Here is a 23,855-nt window from a genome sequence, read left to right on the forward strand (position 1 = left end):
GTCTCTGTGTTGGTACCATGTTCATATGTGAGAAAAATCATGTATTAATATAATATATGAAAATGAGCCTCTAGGGGCAACGGGGGCGTTACCATTACACCTAGAGGTTTTACTCACTCTGCAATTGCTGCGCCCTCTGCACTTTCACTGACAGGACCAGGTGTGATCACGTTTATGTGGGGAGCACGCAGTTGAGGACGCCTCTAGGTGTAACGGCTCATTTGCATATATCAAAACATTTTTCTCAGCAATGAGGGCACATATGAACATGGGACCAACACAGATGCCTTCAGATGCCAAGCGCACATGTAACGGGTCAGCCAGTGTCATAGGGACAAAGCTGCTGACAGATGGACTTTAAAGAGTAATTTTTTAACCAGAAAACCCCTTTAAAATAACCCTCTTCACCACAAGAAACCATCAGTGCTATTAATACAGACCTGAAAGCCCCACTAGTCCACCAGGGATATTATTTATTAAAATATCACTCCTTTAGTACTTTATGTTAAAGAATTTCACACCCTTGTAAACCAATGTGTTTTATTATAAACTAAAAAAAAAACATAATCAGGATCTAAATTCCCCAAGATTGAACATCCTTACCGTGCTAGCACTTTTACTATCCTCCCCGGTCTGATAGTTTTTATCTTCAGTGTCTGGATCACAACTTTGTATTCTTTGTACTGATTTTTTTTGTTGACTGTCTTTTTATATAAATTTAATTTGAATAAAATAATCTCAGTGACATCACTGGACTGTACCTTTTTCAAGTTTTACATCTATATACTTAAAGGGGTTGTCCTGGATTACAAAAACATGGCTGCATTCACTTCAATGGGGCCACAAAAGATGCGGACAGCACTCCGTGTGCTCTCCGCATCCGTTGCTCCGTTCCTTGGCCCCGCAAAAAAAATATAACTTGTCCTATTCTTTTCCTCGTTTTGCGGACAAGAATAGGCAGTTATAGTAATGGCTGTCCGTGCTAATCCGCAATTTGAGGACCGCAAAACACACAGCGCTCGTGTGCACGAGGCCTTACAACAATGTTTAATAAATGGTCTACAGCAAAGGTCTCCAAACCTGGGCCTTCTACCTGCTGCAAAACTATAAGGCCCCTTTCACACGAGCGAGTTTTCCCGGCCGGGTGCAATGTGTGACGTGAACGCATAGCACCCGCACTGAATCCCGACCCATTCATTTCAATCTTTTCACACATCAGTTCTGCGTTGTGTGAAAAACGCAGCATGTTCTATATTCTGTGTTTTTCACACATCCCTGGCCCCATAGAAGTGAATGGGGCTTAAGTGAAAAAATGCGGATGCGATGCGCTTTTTTTCACTGATGTTGTTTGTAAACCTTCCGTTTTTTATCACGCACATGAAAAACGCATTAAAACGCATTGCACTTGCGTGGAAAAAACTGAACGCAATCAAAGACAAAACTGACTGAACTTGCTTGCAAAATGGTGCGAGTTTTGCTGAACGCATCCGGACCTAATCCGTCACGCTCATGTGAAAGAAGCCTAATTCTCGGGTTGTCAAGGCAAGCAGGAAATCGCAGTTTCATATCAGCTGGAGCGCTACCTACCACTGGTCTATGGCCTTAAAGGGTATGTGTTCCTTTATATATCCTCTGCCATCAGAATCTAAAAGCTAAGACCTTCACCTCCAGTGAGTGCCATGTCCTTTTAATGTCTGTTGCGAAAAACTAAGTTCTTGTTAAAATTTGTAGGACTATAAATCTTTGATTGGGTGAAGCTGAGGGGTCATGCCGTCCTATCAATTATTGAGCCTTCAACAAAGATTATTTGTCAGTAGCATGTCAGATGATGTTTTATGGTCCAGATACCCTTTTAAGTTTTTGGTCAGGCTTGGACAGGCAGATCTTTACCAACCATACTGGAGAAACAGCATTTTTTAGCAATAAGGGTCCATGGTAATGTCCAGGTCCTGTACTGAGCATCACACCCCTAGATAAGCTAATACTGAAATTCCGTATCACTTGGCCTTGATTAGAGAATGGTAGATGGGCTTGATGATAATATGGAGATGAAGGGAGTTGTCGATCAGATACTCCGAGGTCCGTTTCTGCAGATCGGCATGGGCCAGGAAGTCAGACACTTCATCTGTGCTCTGGTGGACACTGTACACATGCTTCACAAAGATTTTGCCTTGTTGTCTCCTCACTCCCACCAGTATAATCTTCTGGAAAGTGACTCCCGCAAAATCTAGGCCGCTCATGGCCGAAGTGATCACCAACCGTGGCCTTCCATCTTCTAGACGGTTTGTTTGAGAAGCAGCAGACACAGACTCTGAGTAGACTGGACGGAGACTGACGGGAAGCCAACGTGGAGAGAAGAGCGCATTCCAGGTAATCTTCTTACTGGAATCATAGTTGCTCGGGCCAAGTTGAGTTTGAAAGCTGAGGCTTCGATCATCCCTGGCAGGGTTGTTAATGATCCATTGGGACCCCCAAAATGAAGATAGATAATTCCGAGGAATGAACATGCTGCAGTTAACATCAAAATACTTTGCAAGATGTAGAGGGGAAGCTGAGTGAAACTGGAAGGCTTGGAAGAGAAGATCCTGGACAAGATGTTGATAGGATGCCAATAACATCGACTGCTTCTGTATTTGAAAAAGTTGACTTGGAGGAATCATGGGGTACCTGATAGATCTCAGGACCTTCTCAATAATGGACACATTCGGGTTGTTCCAATTCACCCACTCTTCAACTGAAGCAAACAATTCTAACTCGCTCTGCAATACCAAGTCTGATCTTTGTAGAAGAGAAACCATGAGGTCGTCGCTCACCGTCACCCACTCGTTGCTATTCATCACCGTGGAAAGGTTCCAGGCCAAGAACTTCAGGCAGCTTTCCTGCAGTGTTTCATCACCAATCCCTAAAGCGTAATGGTACCAGCTCACTACGTGGCCCTGAGTTGACTCACTGGCAAGATGGGTCTTCATATAATCACTAACGCCTTTCTGTAGAGCAGAGACATGGTACTTGCTGGCCAAACGATGCAGCGGTATGGCTTGATTTAACTGGACTGAGATCTCCCCACAATAGAAATACCTACAAGACAGACATGAATACTGAGTTCACTTGATAGGATCTTACTGTTTTTCAGGATCTTTTGGTTCCTGGAAACCATGAACAAGCATGGTGGATGCTGTTAATGGATCCAACATATGACTATATATGACAGCCTGGATCATTAAAACATATAAATCTGAATAGTCTTGTTAACAAACCAATTTATGTGTATATGAGGTATGGGGGTCTTAAAGGAGTCGTTACATGAAGACAAACCATATCCTTATACCCTATTAGGGCACGTGGTTGTCATAGAGGGCGCTTTCTAGCCTGGCACCTACCTCTGGGACCCAGAATGAGTAGCTGTAGCTGATGTGAACTGGAAAAGTCCATATACTGGACTGAATGGCTGCCATGCAAAAATATATTTCACCTGCTGAGGATCAGACGCCCCCCTTTAAGATTTTATTGCTCGTTCAGTCACTATTAAAGACTGAAGGCGCACAACTGAATGATATAAAAAGAAGTAATAATCTGTCAATGGCAGCTTGTTGATGGTTTCCATCTCTTAGTATCACATAGCATCAATTTCTGCGCGTACTACTCAATATATCACTGTATATGTTTATTGAAGTGCTTTGGAACTTACCTCATGAATTTCTCAAACAGAACAGCGCACTCTGGGGGCTCCTGTAGGGACACCACGCTTTGGTTTCCTAAGAGTCCTTCAAAGACATCACTTTGCAGAATAAGCAAGAGCTGATGGGTGTGGATGATCTTCACCTCATCCGAGTTGGTGGTGCGTACACGTAGCGTGCTGTCACTGGCGTTGCCATTCTGGAGCAGCTCCTGCAGGCGCTGGATGACCATGGAGGAGTGATTAATGAGGGTGGTTGCGGCATCACCGCCTACATCAGACTTGTGAGCTGCAGGAGGAAGAAAATAGGAAGATACATGTTTATATGTTCTATATCTCTAGACGGTTCACAGTTTTGACCTCTTTCCAAAGTCTTAGATCTACTGTTTGCAGCACCTGAGATGCACAGTTTATCTACAGCACCCCCACAGGAATACCAAGGTATTACAGAGCAGTCATGTCAAGTTCTAAACTTCTGGATTTTTACTTTGCTTTTTGCTTCACCCAAAATGGGAGCAGGAGCTCCAGAAGCAATAGTGGATAATAAGTAAGAAAACAAGCACTTCAGGAAAAATTTATAGACTGTTGTGCCTAACAAAAAGAATTCTAAGAAAATCGGAAAGACTCCCTGTGTCAAGCACCGCTCCCTTAGGCATCACATGATGCATCAGCACTGCTCTGTGTTCTGGTTTAATATTACTTTTTGTAGTGTAGAAGAATATTTCTTGTGTGTTTGTCACAGATTTATATTTTGTCACATAATCATTACATACAGGGGATTTGATGGTTTCCAGTTGACCTGTCTGTCTCATTAACCCCCCAAATAATGTGTTAATAACCAATAGTATCCATGTGATATTGAGCTAAGCCACCCTGCAAGTAATATAAAGTCTTAATAAGATCCATAAGCAGCAGGTAACATGTTTGTTGATGGTTTCCAGGTAGCAAAGAGTAAATTTTTATTTTTCAATACTAAAGTCGCTGAAAAGTCAATGAAAACAGTCAAACTTTCTCCTGCTAGATGTTATATTTTCTGACCATAGAGCCAGCGATTAAACTTAACACCAAAATGCCAGACAGTTAGCCCTGGTGTTAGTCACTACACAGTAGCGGTGAAGTGTAGACAAAGGAGGGTATTGTGGGTATAGGGAATCTCTTTACTCCTCAGTCTGCTGTGTAAAGCTTACAGTAGCAGTACTGTATTGTGGTATTAGTTATGTGTACAGTATGGCAGTATAATATTGTGGCATTAGTTGTGTACAGTATGGCAGCACTGTATAGTGGCATTAGTTATGTGTACAGTATGGCAGTACTGTATTCTGGTATTAGTTATGTGTACAGTATGGCAGCACTGTATTGTAGTATTAGTTGTGTACAGTATGGCAGTACTGTATTGTGGTATTAGTTATGTGTACAGTATGGCAGTACTGTATTGTGGTATTAGTTGTGTACAGTATGGCAGTACTGTATTGTAACCTTAGTTATGTACAATATGGCAGCACTGTATTGTAACATTAGTTATGTGTACAGTATGGCAGTACTGTATTGTATTAGTTATGTGTACAGTATGGCAGTACTGTATTGTGGCATTAGTTATATATACAGTATGATAGTACTGTATTGTGGTATTAGTTATGAGTAGATATGAGCGAATTTCAGGTTATGAAATTCATTCACGCTTTGTTTACTGGTAAAAGATGAACTAGGTTATGTATTCTGTTACCACGGACTATAACGCAATTCTATGGCGGAATGCCTTTAGAGGCATTCCGTTATTCATTCCATTATAATAGAAGTCTATGGGCTGCAAAACGGATCCGTCCCGTTTCCATTATGCAGGAGAGGACTCGATCCGTTTTGAAGCCTATAGAGGGACGGATCCATTTTGCAGCCCATAGACTTCTATTATGATGGAATGAATAACGGAATGCCTCTAAAGGCATTCCGCCACATAATTGCTCCGTGTTCATGGAATCCATAACGCAATTCACCTTTTACCAGTAAACGAAGCGTGAACGAATTTCATAACCTGAAATTCGCTCATCTCTAGTTATGAGAGTATTGCAGTACTGTATGATGTCATTACGTATGTGTACAGTATGGCAGTACTATATGATGTCATTATGTGTCCAGTATAGCAGTACAGTATTGTGGTATTAGTTATGTCCACAGTATGGCAGTACTGTATGATCTCATTAGTTATTTGTACAGTATGGCAGTACTTTACTGTGGCATTTTTTTTTCATGCCCCTAACTTACTATAGTTGCTGACTTGCTCAGGTAGGTCTCAGGTGTGGTGAGAAACTTAATACAGAGAGTCCACCATCTTTAGTAACCTACAGAACCAAACCTGCTTGAACTTCCTCATTCTGTCTCATACATTTGGTCATATAGTCACCATAAATCTTGCCTGTACAGCAAATTAGGTTCAGCTATAGAGCCGCTCTATAAGTAAGGGTTCCTTACCAAGTTCTGCTACTTGGGCCTATGTATATGGCTTACTATATACATGAGAGGTCTTCAACCTGTGACGGACGCACGTACCATATCCACCTGGGAATGGCCACCTATGGGCTAAATAAGCCCCGTCCATTTTTTGGACCATCTTGGCAAGTTAGGCACTGTTAGACACTATGTAATAAGTGTATGGACAGATGTTGTGGCATCCACATGTGACCAATCAGCACAAGACTTTGAAGGTTGGCGCGGGGTATGGCCACATGTTGTGGCATCTAGCTGTGGCTCAACATGTGGTGGCCAAGAGCCACACAATTTTCCAAGTAAAACAGGAAATACCTTCACGATTGTGCAGCCAATGGCCACCCACCGAAACATGTGGCCGCCCCCTTGGGCTACAGGTCTAGATTGCAGCATCTGCGCCCCCCAGTATTACATGAAATCTCTGAACCGCCTTGCCATTTTCCCACAGTTTTATGGCAAAAAATCTGAATGTGTGGGTGAGCCAACTGACCACTGACCTCCTGTCATTCATCTCATTGAGGAACATTATAGTGACCGCCTCGCTCCAGCCTGACATGGCTGATAACAGAGAGCAACAGGCTGCATTCAACAGCAGAGAAAAACCCAAAATATTGCCCAAGTGCATAATCCTTAAAATTAAAGTTCCATGCCCTTTATACTGCCCTCTAAACCGAAGGAGGCTGCCCCCCTCGCCACATGTTCCCAGGGCATTGAATATTGAGCTTTGTTTTGATGGCCGCACAATCCGCTCTTCAGCTCAATCTCTGCCAAAAACTCATTTACATCCCATAAATGACAGCACAAAAGAGGTTCCCAACCCAGTAACCCATTACGTTCATCTCAGTGGTGGTGGTGGTAGAACGGGCACAAGCCCCCACCTCCCTGCCCACCACCCCTCACAATTTGGCTTTAAGAGTCAACTGGGCGACATACAAAGGCTTAAGATCTATTCACAGGAGGCAACACAAACAAACTCTGTCATCAGGCCTGTCCCCCGATCCCATTCAGACTGGCGGATAGATGGTACAAAGCGCGGGTGATGAGATTACTCCCCCCAGCCTTAACCTCTTCCTTGCCACAGACATTATCTAATGGTCCATGATATGAAAGCAAATACATACGGTGTACATACAGTATATATCTAACCTTTTTTCTTACTATATAGATGAAATAATAAATTGATACGCTATGATATAACGCAGCAACAGCCTAAAAATAAATGAATGGAGCAAATTATATATCAGAGGGACATTTAGAAAGGGCAAAGGTCAGCTAAAAAGAAAAAAAAAACTGCTGAGAAAAAGGTGATAAAAAAAGACAACAGTAAGGAGATAGCTAAAATAAAATGAAAAGTTTGCATCGTGAAAGACCAGTTCCTTCCAGAAATAAAAAATAAAATAAAAAATTATATATATATATTAAATAGACATTTTTTATTTTTTTATTTTCACTTAAAAATTGTGTATACCTGGAATAATGAAATGATATGCTGTTTTATAATAGAGGAACATATTAGAAAAATATTAGTAAATAACTGAAACAAAAAGAAAATAAATAAATAAAACACACACATAAATTAAAAAGTTTACAGCATAAAAGTTAAGACAACCTCCTCCAAAAAAATAGATAAAAAAGAAAATAAAACATGGATTATTTTTAATAATTTTTATTTTTTTTTTACCTAAAACCAGAAGATAAGAATTTCCCGTCCAATGTTTAACAGTAAATTAAATCACACTTGCAATCAAGAAAATATACAAATATAGCCATTTATATATTTTTTTATTAATTTATTTATTTTTAAACCTAAAACTGGGAAATACAAATATTCAACCACAGTTGAACTAAACAAAAAAATACATGGCTAGAACTTATTTTGAACATGTCTATTTCTGTTGGGTGTCAGTCTTAACTGTAGTTTTTGCATTCTAATCTTGAACCAGGAGTAGATTGAAAAGATCCGCAGAGTAAAATAAAGCACACAAAACTAAAAAATTATCACCCTAATATTTTTCCATAAATTATCTATTTCTACTGTCGTTTTTGCATTCTAATATGCAGAATGATCATATAGCTAGGTCCCAGTACAAATGCCATATGATGGCAGCCAGACCATAGTCGAGGGTTGCTAAGACTTGTAGTCCTCCTAGCCAGATGTGGAAGAGTGCCATCAGCTTACCTGCTTCTGCAGTAATGAAAAGCAGTGGTAGCAGGGCCAGCCACCTCCCGCCCCGGACACGGCGATCCCCCCTCTCCATCCTGCCACCTCTTCTCTTGCAGAAGTCGGGGCTCTCACTATTTATATTGGGCTCTGATCCTCTCGGGTTGTCACTCGTCAGACATTGGTGCTTCTGCCGGTTGTCATGGCAACCAGTGTTTGCATTCTGAATGCTATGAAAGTTCCATTCTTAATAGGATACAATGTAACAGAAGCTTCCTCTCCCCTTTGGGGAGATTAAGGCTAATTTGCATGAAAGAGACAGTCAATTTAAAGTGGTACTAACCCAAATCAGTACTACATGTTCTCAGCCCTGGAGAAGCAGCAGAGATCATAGAGGGGGACTTCTGGTACAAGAGTCAGCCTCCTCCTTAGGGCTCATGCACACAAACGTATTTTCTTTCCGTGTCCGTTCTAGTTTTTTTGCGGATCCGTTTTTTTTGTGGATCGCAAAATACATACAGTTATGTGCATGAGCCCTTATTCTAATATGACTGATAACAAGGAACAGTAGATTGCATCCAAAAAATAAGGCTTAGATTAACATGGAGCCATGGTCAGGCATGTGCGCTGCTGTTCCACCGCGACTACAGGTCGGCCAAAGAAAAGGCGAGTACAGCCCTCGACTATCTCCGACAGTCCCACAGAGATGAATGGTGCAGCAGGGCACATGGCCAACTGTTGCTCTCTTCACTCCAGGGACTTTGGGGTCCTGTTTTTGGGATCACTGGGGGTCTAAGTGTTTGCTCCCCAACTGATCAGATACTTATCACCTAAATTAAGGCCCTTTAAAAAGCAGATCTGCAGTGTAAAGCAAGGGGGCAGCAGGCTGAGCCTCTAATGAGGCAGAAAAGGAATTCCAGACTACCTCAGACTACAATAGGCAATGCAGCTACGCTCAGCATTAGGCCTCATGCACACGACCGTTGTTGTGTTCCGTTCCGCAAAATGGGGTTCCGTTGTTCCGTGATCCGTTTTTGTTTCCGTGTGTCTTCCTTTATTTTTGGAGGATCACCAGACATGAAGGAAAGTAAAAAAAAGTCTAAGTCAAGTTTGCCGTGCAAATGATAGGAAAAAAACGGACGCGGACGACAATCATGTGTGCCTCCGCATTTTTTCACGGTCCCATTGACTTAAGTGGGTCCGCGAACCGTTTTCCGTGAAAAAAATAGGACAGGTTATATTTTTTTTGACGGACTGAAACCACGGATCACGGACGCGGATGACAAACGGTGCATTAGCCGAGTTTTCAACGGACCCATTGAAAGTCAATGGGTCTGCAGAAAATCATGAAAAACGGAACAACGGACACAGAATGAAACAGCGGTCGTGTGCATGAGGCCTTACACTAGTATTGTCTCTATGGGGGTCTTTGAATTACCTGAGCCATCCGATACATAACAATGTATCACCTTAGCCTGTAATGTTCCTTTAAAGGGGTTATCCGGGAATTTGCTATTGATGACCTATCCTCAGGATAGGTCATCCATATCAAATCCGCAGGGGTCTGACTCCCAGAACCCACGCCGATCAGCTGTTTGAAGTGACCACAGTGCTCCGTAAGGCCAGTGACATCACCTTCATCAGTCATGTCCTAGGCACAATTCAGTCCCATTCAAGTGAATGGAGCTGAGCTGCAATACCGCGCACATCCACTATACAGTGGACGGCGCTATGCTTGGTAAGCTGAGAGTGCCATCAGCCCCTCAGCGGCCTCTTTAAACAGCTGATCGGCGGAGCTCCCTCCCGGGAGTCGGACCCCCGCAAATCTGATATTAATGACTTGTCCTGAAGATAGGCCATCAATATCAAATTCCTGGATAACCCCTTTAAATGTAATTTTTGAGATTGTAAAGGGATATTCCAGCCACAAACATTTAACACCTTGCTACTGAATAGGTCATAAATATTAGATCGGAGGGGCTCTGACAATGGCTAGAATAGGGGTGCACAGCCCCCCAACTGTTGGTATACCCCTTTAACTGGGACACTTTGTTAAGAAAAGAAGACACACTTATATTTGTAGCATCTGTATATTAAAGGGCAAGTCCAGACATAGACATGAGTACAGTATATACATGCCCTTCAAATGCATGGGTATGTAAATGTGGGCAGGCCCCCGCCTACCATGTACTATTTATAATACTGGTGATGTATGTGGCAGAGGAGCCTTTGGACCGCCACATGTACCAGGCCCAGATGCACTCTCTATAGATGGCACAGAGCAGGGGCATGGGAGAGCGTTATAAAGTGACAGGGTGATGTGCGGTTACAGCGAGGCACAGCTGCACGTAGGGAGCAGATGGAGCGCACCCCCCAGGGGGACAGTCTGGGTCAGCTTAGGATGACTGTCTCCGGGGACTGAACTCCCCTCACACAGACAGAGCCGGCAGCATGCTCAGGGGTGGCTCCACGTCCCATGTCTCTAGCCAGGGGGAATGTCACTGAACGACAGATATTTGCTCTGCCATTAATTCTGCTCTCCAGCAGGGTGGAAACATTTAATCAATTTCCCCTACATGAGCAGGACATAATGCAAAGAACGAAGTCACTGGAGGACCATCCATACATCTGTGTATTGTACATAATTATATCAGCTTCTGTCCTTAAAGGGGTATTCCCATATTAGCCTCTGATGGTGTAACATTACTTATCCTGTACTGATCCTGAGTTACATCCTGTATTATACTCCAGAGCTGCACTCACTATTCTGCTGGTGGAGTCACTGTGTACATACATTACATTACTTATCCTGTACTGATCCTGAGTTACATCCTGTATTATACTCCAGAGCTGCACTCACTATTCTGCTGGTGGAGTCACTGTGTACATACATTACATTACTTATCCTGTACTGATCCTGAGTTACATCCTGTATTATACTCCAGAGCTGCACTCACTATTCTGCTTGTGCAGTCACTGTGTACATACATTACTTATCCTGTACTGATCCAGAGTTACATCCTGTATAATACTCCAGAGCTGCACTCACTATTCTGCTGGTGGAGTCACTGTGTACATACATTACTTATCCTGTACTGATCCTGAGTTACATCCTGTATTATACCCCAGAGCTGCACTCACTATTCTGCTGGTGGAGTCACTGTGTACATACATTACATTACCTATCCTGTACTGATCCTGAGTTACATCCTGTATTATACTCCAGAGCTGCACTCACTATTCTGCTGGTGCAGTCACTGTGTACATACATTACTTATCCTGTACTGATCCTGAGTTACATCCTGTATTATACTCCAGAGCTGCACTCACTATTCTGCTGGTGCAGTCACTGTGTACATACATTACATTACTTATCCTGTACTGATCCTGAGTTACATCCTGTATTATACCCCAGAGCTGCACTCACTATTCTGCTGGTGCAGTCACTGTGTACATACATTACATTACTTATCCTGTACTGATCCTGAGTTACATCCTGTATTATACTCCAGAGCTGCACTCACTATTCTGCTGGTGGACTCACTGTGTACATACATTACTTATCCTGTACTGATCCTGAGTTACATCCTGTATTATACTCCAGAGCTGCACTCACTATTCTGCTTGTGCAGTCACTGTGTACATACATTACTTATCCTGTACTGATCCTGAGTTACATCCTGTATTATACCCCAGAGCTGCACTCACTATTCTGCTGGTGGAGTCACTGTGTACATACATTACATTACCTATCCTGTCCTAATCCTGAGTTACATCTTGTATTATACTCCAGAGCTGCACTCACTATTCTGCTGGTGCAGTCACTGTGTACATACATTACATTACTTATCCTGTACTGATCCTGAGTTACATGCTGTATTATACTCCAGAGCTGCACTCACTATTCTGCTGGTGGACTCACTGTGTACATACATTACCTATCCTGTACTGATCCTGAGTTATATCCTGTATTATACTCCAGAGCTGCACTCACTATTCTGCTGGTGCAGTCACTGTGTACATACATCACATTACTTATCCTGTACTGATCCTGAGTTACATGCTGTATTATACTCCAGAGCTGCACTCACTATTCTGCTGGTGGACTCACTGTGTACATACATTACTTATCCTGTACTGATCCTGAGTTACATCCTGTATTATACTCCAGAGCTGCACTCACTATTCTGCTGGTGGAGTCACTGTGTACATACATTACATTACTTATCCTGTACTGATCCTGAGTTACATCCTGTATTATACTCCAGAGCTGCATTCACTATTCTGCTGGTGGAGTCACTGCGTACATACATTACATTACTTATCCTGTAATGATCCTGAGTTACATCCTGTATAATACTCCAGAGCTGCACTCACTAGTCTGCTGGTGCAGTCACTGTGTACATACATTACATTACTTATCCTCTACTGACCCTGAGTTACATCCTGTATTATATTCCAGAGCTGCACTCACTATTCTGCTGCTGCAGTCACTGTGTACATACATTACATTACTGATCCTGAGTTACATCCTGTACTATACTCCAGAGCTGCACTCACTATTCTGCTGGTGGACTCACTGTGTACATACATTACTTATTCTGTACTGATCCTGAGTTACATCCTGTATTATACTCCAGAGCTGCACTCACTATTCTGCTGGTGCAGTCACTGTGTACATACATTACTTATCCTGTACTGATCCTGAGTTACATCCTGTATTATACTCCAGAGCTGCACTCACTATTCTGCTGGTGCAGTCACTGTGTACATACATTACTTATCCTGTACTGATCCTGAGTTACATCCTGTATTATACTCCAGAGCTGCACTCATTATTCTGCTGGTGCAGTCACTGTGTACATACATTACTTATCCTGTACTGATCCTGAGTTACATCCTGACTCTGGTATTGCAGGATTCTCTAATACCAGACATGACCAGTGGAGAAGAGTGGCGCTGTTTGTGAAAAACAAATCTCATACAATCCCTTAGAAAGTAAATTCATGGTTAATACTAACCTCCCACCCTCAGTTTTTTTTTCCAGATCCAAGTTACTCTGCTTCATGAAAGGGTTAATGGCTGCGTCCTATGCTGCCCTCTAACGCTGTTCGTCCTGCTTTCCATTGATCAGGCGCTGTCAGATGTGGTTGTCCTGCGGGCAGTGCTTACTGTGCCAACAACAGCAACGCAACCCAAAGCAGACAGCTGCTCTCTATGCCATGGGTGCCCATAGATGCCAGCTGGTGTGACTGGCATCCTCTGTACCCACTGCTCAGGTCAGACAGAGCGATTCAAGGTAATGCTTCCTGAACTAGTAGAATGGGGATCACCTGACACCCCAATTTACTCACAGGGAAGCTGAGCTATGGGGTGCTCACACTGAAAAGCTGGTGCAAAGGGGTTGTCTTATATCCTCCTTATCTGAGCAGATAGATTTAGGTCCCCCTGCTCGGGACCCCCACTTTGTAAGCCATAATGGAGAAATGCTCTGATGGCGAACTCCAACTGTCCATGTATTACACGGATGACCATTTGTCTGAAGCTGGTACTGCAGGGGCCCAGGGTCAGTCATAAAAACTGGTGCCTTCTTATGGGGCAGAGGGGTCTGCTACCATTACACCCTTATATGTCCCCTTCATCTTAGGGGCTGGTATATACTTGCCCCATAAAATGGACCCCAAAAAGAGACCCTGTGCGCTAGTTTTTGTGGTTAGGGCAATTTCTAGGCATTTTTCGGGGGGGGGGGGTTCTAAGCAGAACGGAGCTCAGCCCAAATATTCTGCAATTCAAATGTTGGCATGATATATATCAGCTCTATATTATGAGGGCTCCACAAACAGCACCCCATATGTCAGTTTAGGGTGGGTGGGGGATATTGGGGTAACTACAGCCACATGTGACTGTTCAGATTTTGAGTCTGGGGGTACAAACATGAAACGGGGTGTAGCACTTTAAGATTGGGGGGGTCATTATTCCCTGGAAATCAAAGCTTGGCTCCCTTACTTACATAGTTAATACAGTTGAAAAAATGCATAAGTCCATCAAGTTCAACCAAGGGATCGGTGGGGACGTGAATCCCAGAAGGAAGTGAGACTCCGATTTCTACACATTTATAAGCATTAATGTCATTTACTTTTAAGAAATCATCTAAACCCTTTTTACAACTGCCCACTGTTCCTGCTGTGACCACGTCCTGAGGAAGTCTATTCCGCAGATTCACAGTTCTTACAGTGAAGAAGCTTTGACGCTTCTGGAGACTGAACTTTTCCTTCTGCAGTCGGAGGCAGTGCCCACTTGTCTTTTCAGGGCATTTTACATGGAACAGTTTTTCCTCCCTATTTTTTGTATGGCCCATATATATATTTGTATAGGTTAATCATGTCCCCCTTAGATGTCTCTTCTCAAGACTAAATAAGTTCAATTATTTAAATCTTTCTTAATAACTAAGACCCTCCCTGCCCCTTATCAGTTTAGTTGCTCTCCTCTGTACTTTCTCCAGCTGCAGAGCGTCCTTTCTATGGACTGGTGCCCAGAACTGAACTGTATATTCCAGATGAGGCCGCACCAACGCTTTGTAAAGTGGTAATATCACATCCCTGCCCGGCGAGTCCGTGCTTCGTTTAATGCATGACAATATCCTGGTGGCCTTAGAAGCAGCTGATTGACATTGTATGCTGTTATTTAATCTACCATCTACAAGGACACCCAAATCCTTCTCTATAAGTGACTCCCCCAGTGTTACATCCACTAGGACATATGAAGCACAGAGATTATTACTACCAAGATGCAGAACTTTACATTTATCCACATTGAACCTCATTTGCCAAGTTGATGCCCAATAACTCAGAGTGTCCAAGTCAGCTTGTAGTTTGTGGACATCTTCCATAGACTGCACAGTACACGGCTTAGTGTCATCTGCAAAAATAGAAATGGTGCTATTAATCCCGTCCTCGATATCATTAATAAATAAAAACTTTTTTTTTTAGGACAAGGAGCAACAGACTAAGGTTGAAAAGATTTTCCTTGTGTGTTGTTTGCTTGATTCTAGCAAGTTTTCCAATTACAGCGGAGTCTAAATCTAACTCATATTTGCTGTTTTCCTTCTTTACTGTACATCCCCATTTAAACATGTGCTCCATGGACAATGCCACTAAGTGTGCGTCCTGTATGTGTGCCTTGAAGAGCCATTCGAGGCTGAATACATTTGCACTAGATGCAAGCATGTTATGTTGCATATTTATTGGGGATCCCTGCAGCCAGACCCCACTCCGTCAAGTCTTTTATTGAAAGCTATAAATGTTTGAGTATTTACATACAGTGACCACTAGATGGCAGTAGCTGCTTGGAAAAAAATTGACAGACGCCACAATGGAAAGTTTTAGGGATGAGCGAATTGATTTGCATAAAACTTCGTTCCAATACTGTACGGAGCAGGTGCTCTGTACAGTATTAGAATGTATTGGCTCCGATGAGCCGAAGTTATTGCTGCGTAGTAACTTCATAAATTCATTTGTACAGTAAAAAAAACATTTCCCGAACTCTGGTACCTTGGAACTGAACCCGAGTTTGGGAAATGTTTTTTTACAGAACAAATTAATTTATGAAGTTATTACGCAGCAATAACTTCGGCTCATCGGAGCCAATACATTCTAATACTGTATGGAGCTCCTGCTCCGTACAGTATTGGAACGAAGTTTTATGCGAATCGACTTCGGATGTTTTATCCGAAGTCGATTCGCTCATCTCTAGAAATATTAGCAGCCGGTCTAACCAGTCGTTAAAGGTGAAGTTGCATCAAATAAAAAAATATCTACATATTCTAATTACTAAATTACCTAGAACTGCCTTTATAGAAAACCGGGACGCCATCGAATTTTTGATTATCTCCATGAAACTAAATAGGCAAATATAGCATAAAGGTAAAAAGAATATCACAAGTAGCAAAAATTGCTAAAAATTTTGTGAATCTTGCGCTTTAAAAAAAAAAATGTTAAATCCTTTTCAGGCTTAAATTGAAGATGACTTGTGTTCTGTTGGTCCCGTCTTCCGCAATATGTTGCACTGCCATACAGTTTACAAATAACCATATCATACCGTACCTATTTAGTGCCATACAATCTAGTGCCCAAATAACAGTGCCTTATGTTGGCCAAAATAACACTTGCATACAGCTGCCTGAATATGTAGCACTGAAAGTGCCTCACAGTGCTTAAGTAAATACCGCCATATAGTGCTTATGTAATACACCCATATCATATAGTCAACAAACACCTTCATAGGATTGTCATAATAAAAGTGTATTCATTAATATACTTAGTGGTGCTCCCTTCAGCAGGAGCAGCCCTAGGCAAATGCACAGGTCTCACACCCTATGAATAGACTGATTGTAGATTACTGCAATATCTCTTTTTTTTACCATACTCATATTGATCCAAGAAAATGCGATATTGGTCAGGGGCGATCACAGTAATCATAGGGCCTAACAGCAAAAAAAACACCACTGGTAGCTCAGCAAAATGTACCATTTTAATGCCCACCATAATTACATACAATTTTTTTTATTTGCTTCCCTGCTTCCATTCACAGCCATAATGTTGTAGAATTGGATTCTTTCTGCCACCACTAGGGGGAGCTCACTGTATATGGGTTTTTACAGCAGGCTGTAAAAGAAACAATCTGTGTGCAGTGAGCTCCCCCTAGTGGTGATTGCAGGTACATCCTGTGATTGTGTATCTGCCAAGCTACTTGCCACCATGGGCCATGCAGTGGTTGCATTGTCTGTGTGTGAGGTACACCACTGTATAGGGTGTTGCAACAGGGGCTTAGCTAGTGGATGGGTCCAGTGTGGCATGGCCAAAAAGCCACTCTGCCTCATCTAGGGTACTGATCTATGTGCCATGGGATATGTCCTGACACCGGAGGGGGTGACAGCTACAGGAGCTCAACAGAGTGAGAACCTTATCAAACAGCTCCTCATATCTCAGCTTAACAGAGTGAGAACCTTATCAAACAGCTCCTCATATCTAAGCTTCCCAGACCATTTTTTTTTAAATATAAAGGTAATAGGATTTGGGGGGTTACTACAGTGTCATTTAACATAATTACTAGCATCATCACATTATTTTTCAGTAAAATTGTTGCATTCTCAGCTTTGCTGAACTGAGCAGCCATATTTGGCCTAATGGCAAAGAACCACCAAGAGCATTTAGCTGGCACTGGGCACAGCTGCCGACTATGCCGTCATGATGTCACATCTGTGCCCCATGCCCAGAGATGCCACATTTGGAAGCTGCAGAGCCAGATGCGATCTACTGAAAAATGCTGGAGGCTTTACGAGAGGCTACCAGACGTTAGCGCACCTTACAGACCACCGCTAACCGTAATATGTGCGCAAATATCATTCCCATCAGGTCTGGTGACCCTCCCGCTGATGATGTGGCGGATCTAGGGTGAGTTACTAAACCTACGTGAGATGGAAATGATCTGGTGTTTACCTTGGGCAAACATCTCTCTTTACAGTCTGTAATTGGAAGGTCAAAGCTCAGATGGACCAGGATCGGAAATGATCGAATTGTTTTACCACAGCTCGGGCATCGGTCTTCTCACCTGAAGAATAGGATAATCCTTGAGTTACAGTCTTATGCGGGAACTATATGGCAGTATTATTTGAAAGCTTCATGTTAGATTTTACAATATGGTGGCGTTATGTGGACTGTATGTGACAGTATTATTTTGGCACTAAACGGTGGTATTATGTGGTTTATGTAGGGCTGTATAAGTACACATCCAGTTTTTTTGATCCAGTGCCAGGAGTGGATCCAAAAAGAAGGAGAAACATGAAGGAAAGACTGATACTTCCACTCCCTGGCACTGTTAGTTGTAAGTTGTATTGATACAATTTTGGAGGACATGCAACTTTTTGATAATTTTTTATTAAATTTTTTTGGAAGGGTGAAATGACTAAAAGACGAAAATGCTGATATATATATATATATATATATATATATATATATATATATTCTTTTACTGCACTTACTTCACTTGATATTTCAGATGTCAGTTGTATGACCTGATGGCATTCAGGTATTACCGTATTATAATTTTTTTGGACTATAAGATGCACTGGACTATAAGACCACCTAGGATTTAGAGGAAAAGAAGAAGAAAAAATGTCATCAGACCAGCAATCTTCATCAGACTTCCAAATCAGACCCCCTTTCTTTATCAGACCTCAGATAAGACCCCAAAATCAGACCCCCATTCTTCATCAGACCTCAGATAAAACCCCAAAATCAGACCCCCATCACACCACAGATCAGACTCCCAAACTCCTTCAGTCTCAGATGAGACCACCCCAGTGTCCATCAGCTTCAGATCAAACCTCAGATCAGACATAAAAAAGTAAACATCTCTCCTGCTTCGGATGATGCTGCCACCCTGCAGATCCAGCACTCACTACTCCCTGGTCTTCTTCCGGCCCACGCGTACTGTGACCTGAGGTGGCCAGGTAATAGTGCGTGCGTACGTGCGCTACATCCTGACGCTGTATACAGTTAGGACACAGTGCAGAGTGAAGCCTGGAAGAAGACCAGGATGGGGGGAGTAGAGCCGGCTCAGCGCGTCCCTCACTGCTCCTCGCTCCTGCCGCTTGCTAATGACCACTTTCGTAATGGAAGCGTTCATTAGCATCTGACCTATAAGACGCACTGCCATTTTCTCTCACATATGGGGGGGGAAAGTATGTTTTATAGTCTGAAAAAATACAAAGAAAATATGGCATTTTGTTAGGGCAATATATACAGCAGTGTTAGTGTTATGTGGGCACTATATGATAGTGTTTGTGTAGAGGTATTATTTAGGAATTCTATGGCAGTATTACTTGGTCACTGAATAGCTATAGTGTGTGGAAATGAATGGAATTGTCACTTGACATAGTATGGCTATATTAAAGAGGTTTTCTGCATTTTTTTTAAAATATATTGATGACCTATCCTGAGGCTAGGTCATCAATATCAGAGGTGGAGGCAAAGGCGTGGCAGCCTTTTGCATTAGGGTGTACACCCTAAAGCACAAACACACACGCCGCGCGTGTGTATGTATGTATATATTATACACACACACACACATATATATACACAAACACACTCTGCATACATACATACATACAGACCCGCACTATCAATATAATGAAGGGAGAAGAAATAATTTTAAAACTTACTGTATTTTTCGCCCTATAAGACGCACCTAGGTTTTAGAGGGAGACAATAAAAAAATATATATTTTTCATTACACCTGAGGTCAAACCACCAATCAGACCCCCAATGTTAATCAGACCTCAGCTGACAGCCCCAATAAGACCCCAATGTTAATAAGATCCCAATAAGACCTCAGATAAGAGCCCCAGTGCCTCATGTCAGCCCCCAGTGCCTCATATTAGCCCCCAATGCCCCTCTTCAGCCCCCCAGTGCCCCTCTTCAGCCCCCAGTGCCTCAATCAGCCCTCAAATAAAATAAAAAAAGCACTTATCTTTCCTGCTCTGGCCGCCGCCGCTCCTCACTGCACTTGCTCGGTAATCCTCTTGTACAGTCTGCTGTGTGGGCGTGCACAGTCTGAGGTCACAGCGCAGCCTCCACAGTGGAGCGCCGAGGACCAGGATGAGGTGAGTACAGCCCCCCTGACATGAGCATCGGAGCAGTTCATGCTTCCGATACTCTCCTTTGCCCTGCGCTAAATTGCGCAGGACAAAGACATTTTTAGGAGATCCGGTGACGTACCGGGGCTCTCCATGGGGCTGACAGGAACCCCGGTGACGTCACCGGAACTGATGGGTGGGATTTTGCTCTGCCCTAGCCAGTAAAACGGCTAGGGCAGAGCTAAAGCCCGCCCCTCAGAGACTGTGACATCACCGAACACACTGCTGGGCGGAAGTTACCGCCCGGCAGTGTGTTATTGAAAACACAAGAGCCCGTGCCCTGCGTGATTTAGCGCAGGGCACGGGAGCGCTTCGGAGCATGAGATGCTCTGATGCTAGGCTCAGGGGGGCTGCCGGGGTGAAAATAAGGGTATGACCCGGACAACCCCTTTAATATAGCCATGCTGTTTGAAGAGAAAGCGAGCGCTGCCTTCTCTTTGATGTTTACCTGCTCGCCATTGCAACTGCTGTGGTGCCCAGGCGCAATTACAACTATGGCGTTCCTGTTCACTTCAGTGGGATGTTTTCTGTCCCATTCAGTTGAACAGGAAGGAGCCGTCTCACTGAAGTGAATGGAACGCCATTGTTGTAATTACACCTGCTCACCGCTGCAGTTGCAATGGCGAGCAGCTAAGCAGAGAAGAAAAGGCAGCGCTCGTAAGAAGAGCTTTCTCTTCAAACAGCTGATCAGCAGGGTGCCGAGAGTCAGATCCCCGTAGATCTGATATTGATGTCCTATCTTGAGGATAGGTCATTAATACAAAAAAGCGGACAACAACCTCTTTAATATATACACTTTTTGGTAAAATTACCTCGACCATCTGCCAGCCACCATCTGACGCAGCAAGTGCCATTGGTTCTGTATTACACGGCCTCCGCCCTTCTCTCATCTTACAGTATGGAGGATGACGGCAAAGATACTGTTCTCCTGTGATGTGTGATCCACACAGAGTTCTCACCGCAGGGACTTAATATACTAATTAATCTAAGGTAGAGGAGAAAAAGGGTGAGAAATCTAATCCAAGGGCAGCAGGAAGGTGAGATGTCACAGGGAAATGACCAATCTGGTGGCTCTGGGACTCCATAACATGGATGTAACTGCAATATTGATCCTGATTGAAAACTGTTAAATGTATTGTGTGGGGCAAAAGAATAATACAAAAATAATAATACAGTAAATAGTGTATACAGCATAAGGGCTCATGCACATGACCGTGGTTTTTGTCTGCATTCAATTCAAAAGATGCGGACAGCACACACCACAATTTGCAGACAGCAAAAACGGCTAAGGCCATGTGCATGAGCCCTAATAGTGTAAAATGTGATCATACAGAGTCCAGATAATGAGTATACACAGTCAGGGGTTTTAAATATGGTGCCTGCTCGCGAGCTTCCAGGTCTCTGGTGTTTTAAACAGCAGAGGCCTGGGACTAATGTCTGCGACCAGCGATAATGCCGAATGCAGACATTTGACCCTTTAGATGCTGTGGCCAAATGTGACCGCGGCATGTAAATGCAGAAAAACTGAAATCGTGCACTTCCGGGTCAGGAATGGCTCCCCCATGTAGTGATCGGGGGAGCCGTTCCTTTGCTCTGATGCACTTTATCGTTATGGAGAGACCCAGCGTATCCGAGCTGTTATTACTATGGAGGCCTGCTGGTGGCAGGATTTGGGAGGGGGAACAACAGGAAAAAAACTCAAAATGGCCAATTCACAATTTTTTCCATAGCTTCACATAGCAAAAATGTAATAAAAGGTGAAAAGTTATGAGGGTCACAATATGGTAAAGAAAAGCAAAAAAAAAAAGTTTGAATATATTTTTTTTAAGATTAAAACACAAGAAAAACTATTTAAATGTGGTATCATTGTAGGCGTATTTCAGGTTAATAAATGACCCCCATAGTGTATACAGCATTTCGATAAATATTGTATACAGCATCCAGATAAGGCTACTTACACACTAGCGGCACAGACCTCCGGGAGGCTGTTCCATCGGATGAACAGCCTGTCAGATCCGTCCTGCCGCTAGTGACCGTGTGCCTCCGGACTGCCGCTCCGTCCCCATTGACTATAATGGGGGCGGGGGGCGGAGTTCCGGTGGAGGCACGACAGCACACGGCGAGAGGCTGCCAGAATAAAACTACAACATGTTCAACATTTATTCCGGCAGCCTCTCGCGGTGTGCTGCCGTGCCTCGCCGGAACTCCGCCCCCCGCCCCCATTATAGTCAATGGGGACGGAGTGGCAGTCCGGAGGCACACGGTCGATAGCGGCAGGACGGATCTGACAGGCTGTTCACCCGACGTAACAGCCTCCTGGAGGTCTGTGCCGCTAGTGTGAAAGTAGCCTAACTAGTGTATACAGCTTCCAAATAAATAGTGAATACAGCACCCAGATAAATAGTGTATACAGCACCCAGATAGTGTATACAGCACCCAGATAAATAGTGTATACAGCACCCAGATAGTGTATACAGCACCCAGATAAATAGTGTATACAGCACCCAGATAGTGTATACAGCACCCAGATAAATAGTGTATACAGCACCCAGATAAATAGTGAATACAGCATCCAAATAGTGTATACAGCACCCAGATAAATAGTGTATACAGCACCCAGATAAATAGTGTATATACCACCCAGATAGTGTATACACCACCCAGATATAGAGTGTATAAAGCACCCAGATAGTATATACAGCACCCAGATATATAGTGTATACAGCACCCAGATATATAGTGTATACATCACCCAGATAGTATATACAGCACCCAGATGGTATATACAGCACCCAGATATATAGTGTATACAGCACCCAGATATATAGTGTATACATCACCCAGATATATAGTGTAGACAGCACCCAGATGGTATATACAGCACCCAGATATATAGTGTATACAGCACCCAGATATATAGTGTAGACAGCACCCAGATAAATAGTGAATACAGCATCCAAATAGTGTATACATCACCCAGATAAATAGTGTATACATCACCCAGATAAATAGTGTATACCAGGGGCGTCGCTAGGTTAAAACATTCGGGGCCTGGGCCCCGGATGTTTTGTCCCATGCCCCGAATGTCCTGCCTGCCTGCTAGATGCAACTGTATTGCCGTACACAGAACGGCAAATACAATTGAATCTTATACTGGGAACAGGCGAAGGACCTTTGGTGACATCACAGGCCATGTGATCAGCAAAACAGGCTGTGATAGGATGACCTGGATGATGTCACCATCCAGGTCATCCTATCACAGCCTGTTTTGCTGATCACATGGCCTGTGATGTCACCAAAGGTCTTTCGCCTCTTCCCAGTTCAGGATTGGACCGGAGTCAAGAGGAGAAGGAGCCTTATAGTGATGTCTGTACAGGCGAGGTAAGTGAAGGGAGAGGTAGAGAAATGCTGGGAGTTGTAGTTATTTAACTGGGATGTATTTTAGGGCTGAAGGGAGGGATGTTATTGACATGGAACTGTGTGCTTGAGGTGGCTGGGGGAGGGAGGGATGTTATTTACATGGGACTGTATGTTGAAAGTGGATGGTGGGGGGGAATGATGTTTATGTACATGGGACTTAATGTTTAGGCTACGTTCACACTTGCGTTTGGTGATCCGCTTGTGAGATCCGTTTCAGGTCTCTCACAAGCAGCCCCAAATGCATCAGTTTAACCCCAATGCATTCTGAATGGATGCGGATCCATTCAGAATGCATTCGTTCGGCTCCGTGCGGTCCCCGTTCCATTTTGGAGGCGGACCCCAAAATGCTGCAAGCAGCGGTTTTTGTGTCCGCATGGCCTTGCGGAGCCAAACGCATCCGTCCTGACAATGTAAGTCAATGG

At 43.3% G+C, this 23,855-nt stretch overlaps 1 protein-coding gene across 1 annotated transcript; it reads right to left on the reverse strand.

Annotated features, from left to right (window-relative positions):
- Positions 1-1,433: 1,433 nt before the first annotated feature.
- BTBD17 (BTB domain containing 17) lies at positions 1,434-21,785 on the reverse strand. Its single transcript, XM_044298851.1, has 5 exons — positions 20,826-21,785; positions 18,358-18,460; positions 17,816-17,927; positions 3,689-3,965; positions 1,434-3,078 (listed from the first exon to the last, which is right to left on the reverse strand). The coding sequence occupies exons 3-5, from the start codon at positions 17,826-17,828 to the stop codon at positions 1,998-2,000; spliced, it is 1,371 nt and encodes a 456-aa protein (XP_044154786.1). The 5' UTR covers positions 17,829-17,927; positions 18,358-18,460; positions 20,826-21,785; the 3' UTR covers positions 1,434-1,997.
- Positions 21,786-23,855: the final 2,070 nt, after the last annotated feature.

Source organism: Bufo gargarizans, chromosome 6 (genome assembly GCF_014858855.1).
Source record: "Bufo gargarizans isolate SCDJY-AF-19 chromosome 6, ASM1485885v1, whole genome shotgun sequence".
In the NCBI taxonomy this organism is placed as follows: Eukaryota; Metazoa; Chordata; class Amphibia; order Anura; family Bufonidae; genus Bufo; species Bufo gargarizans.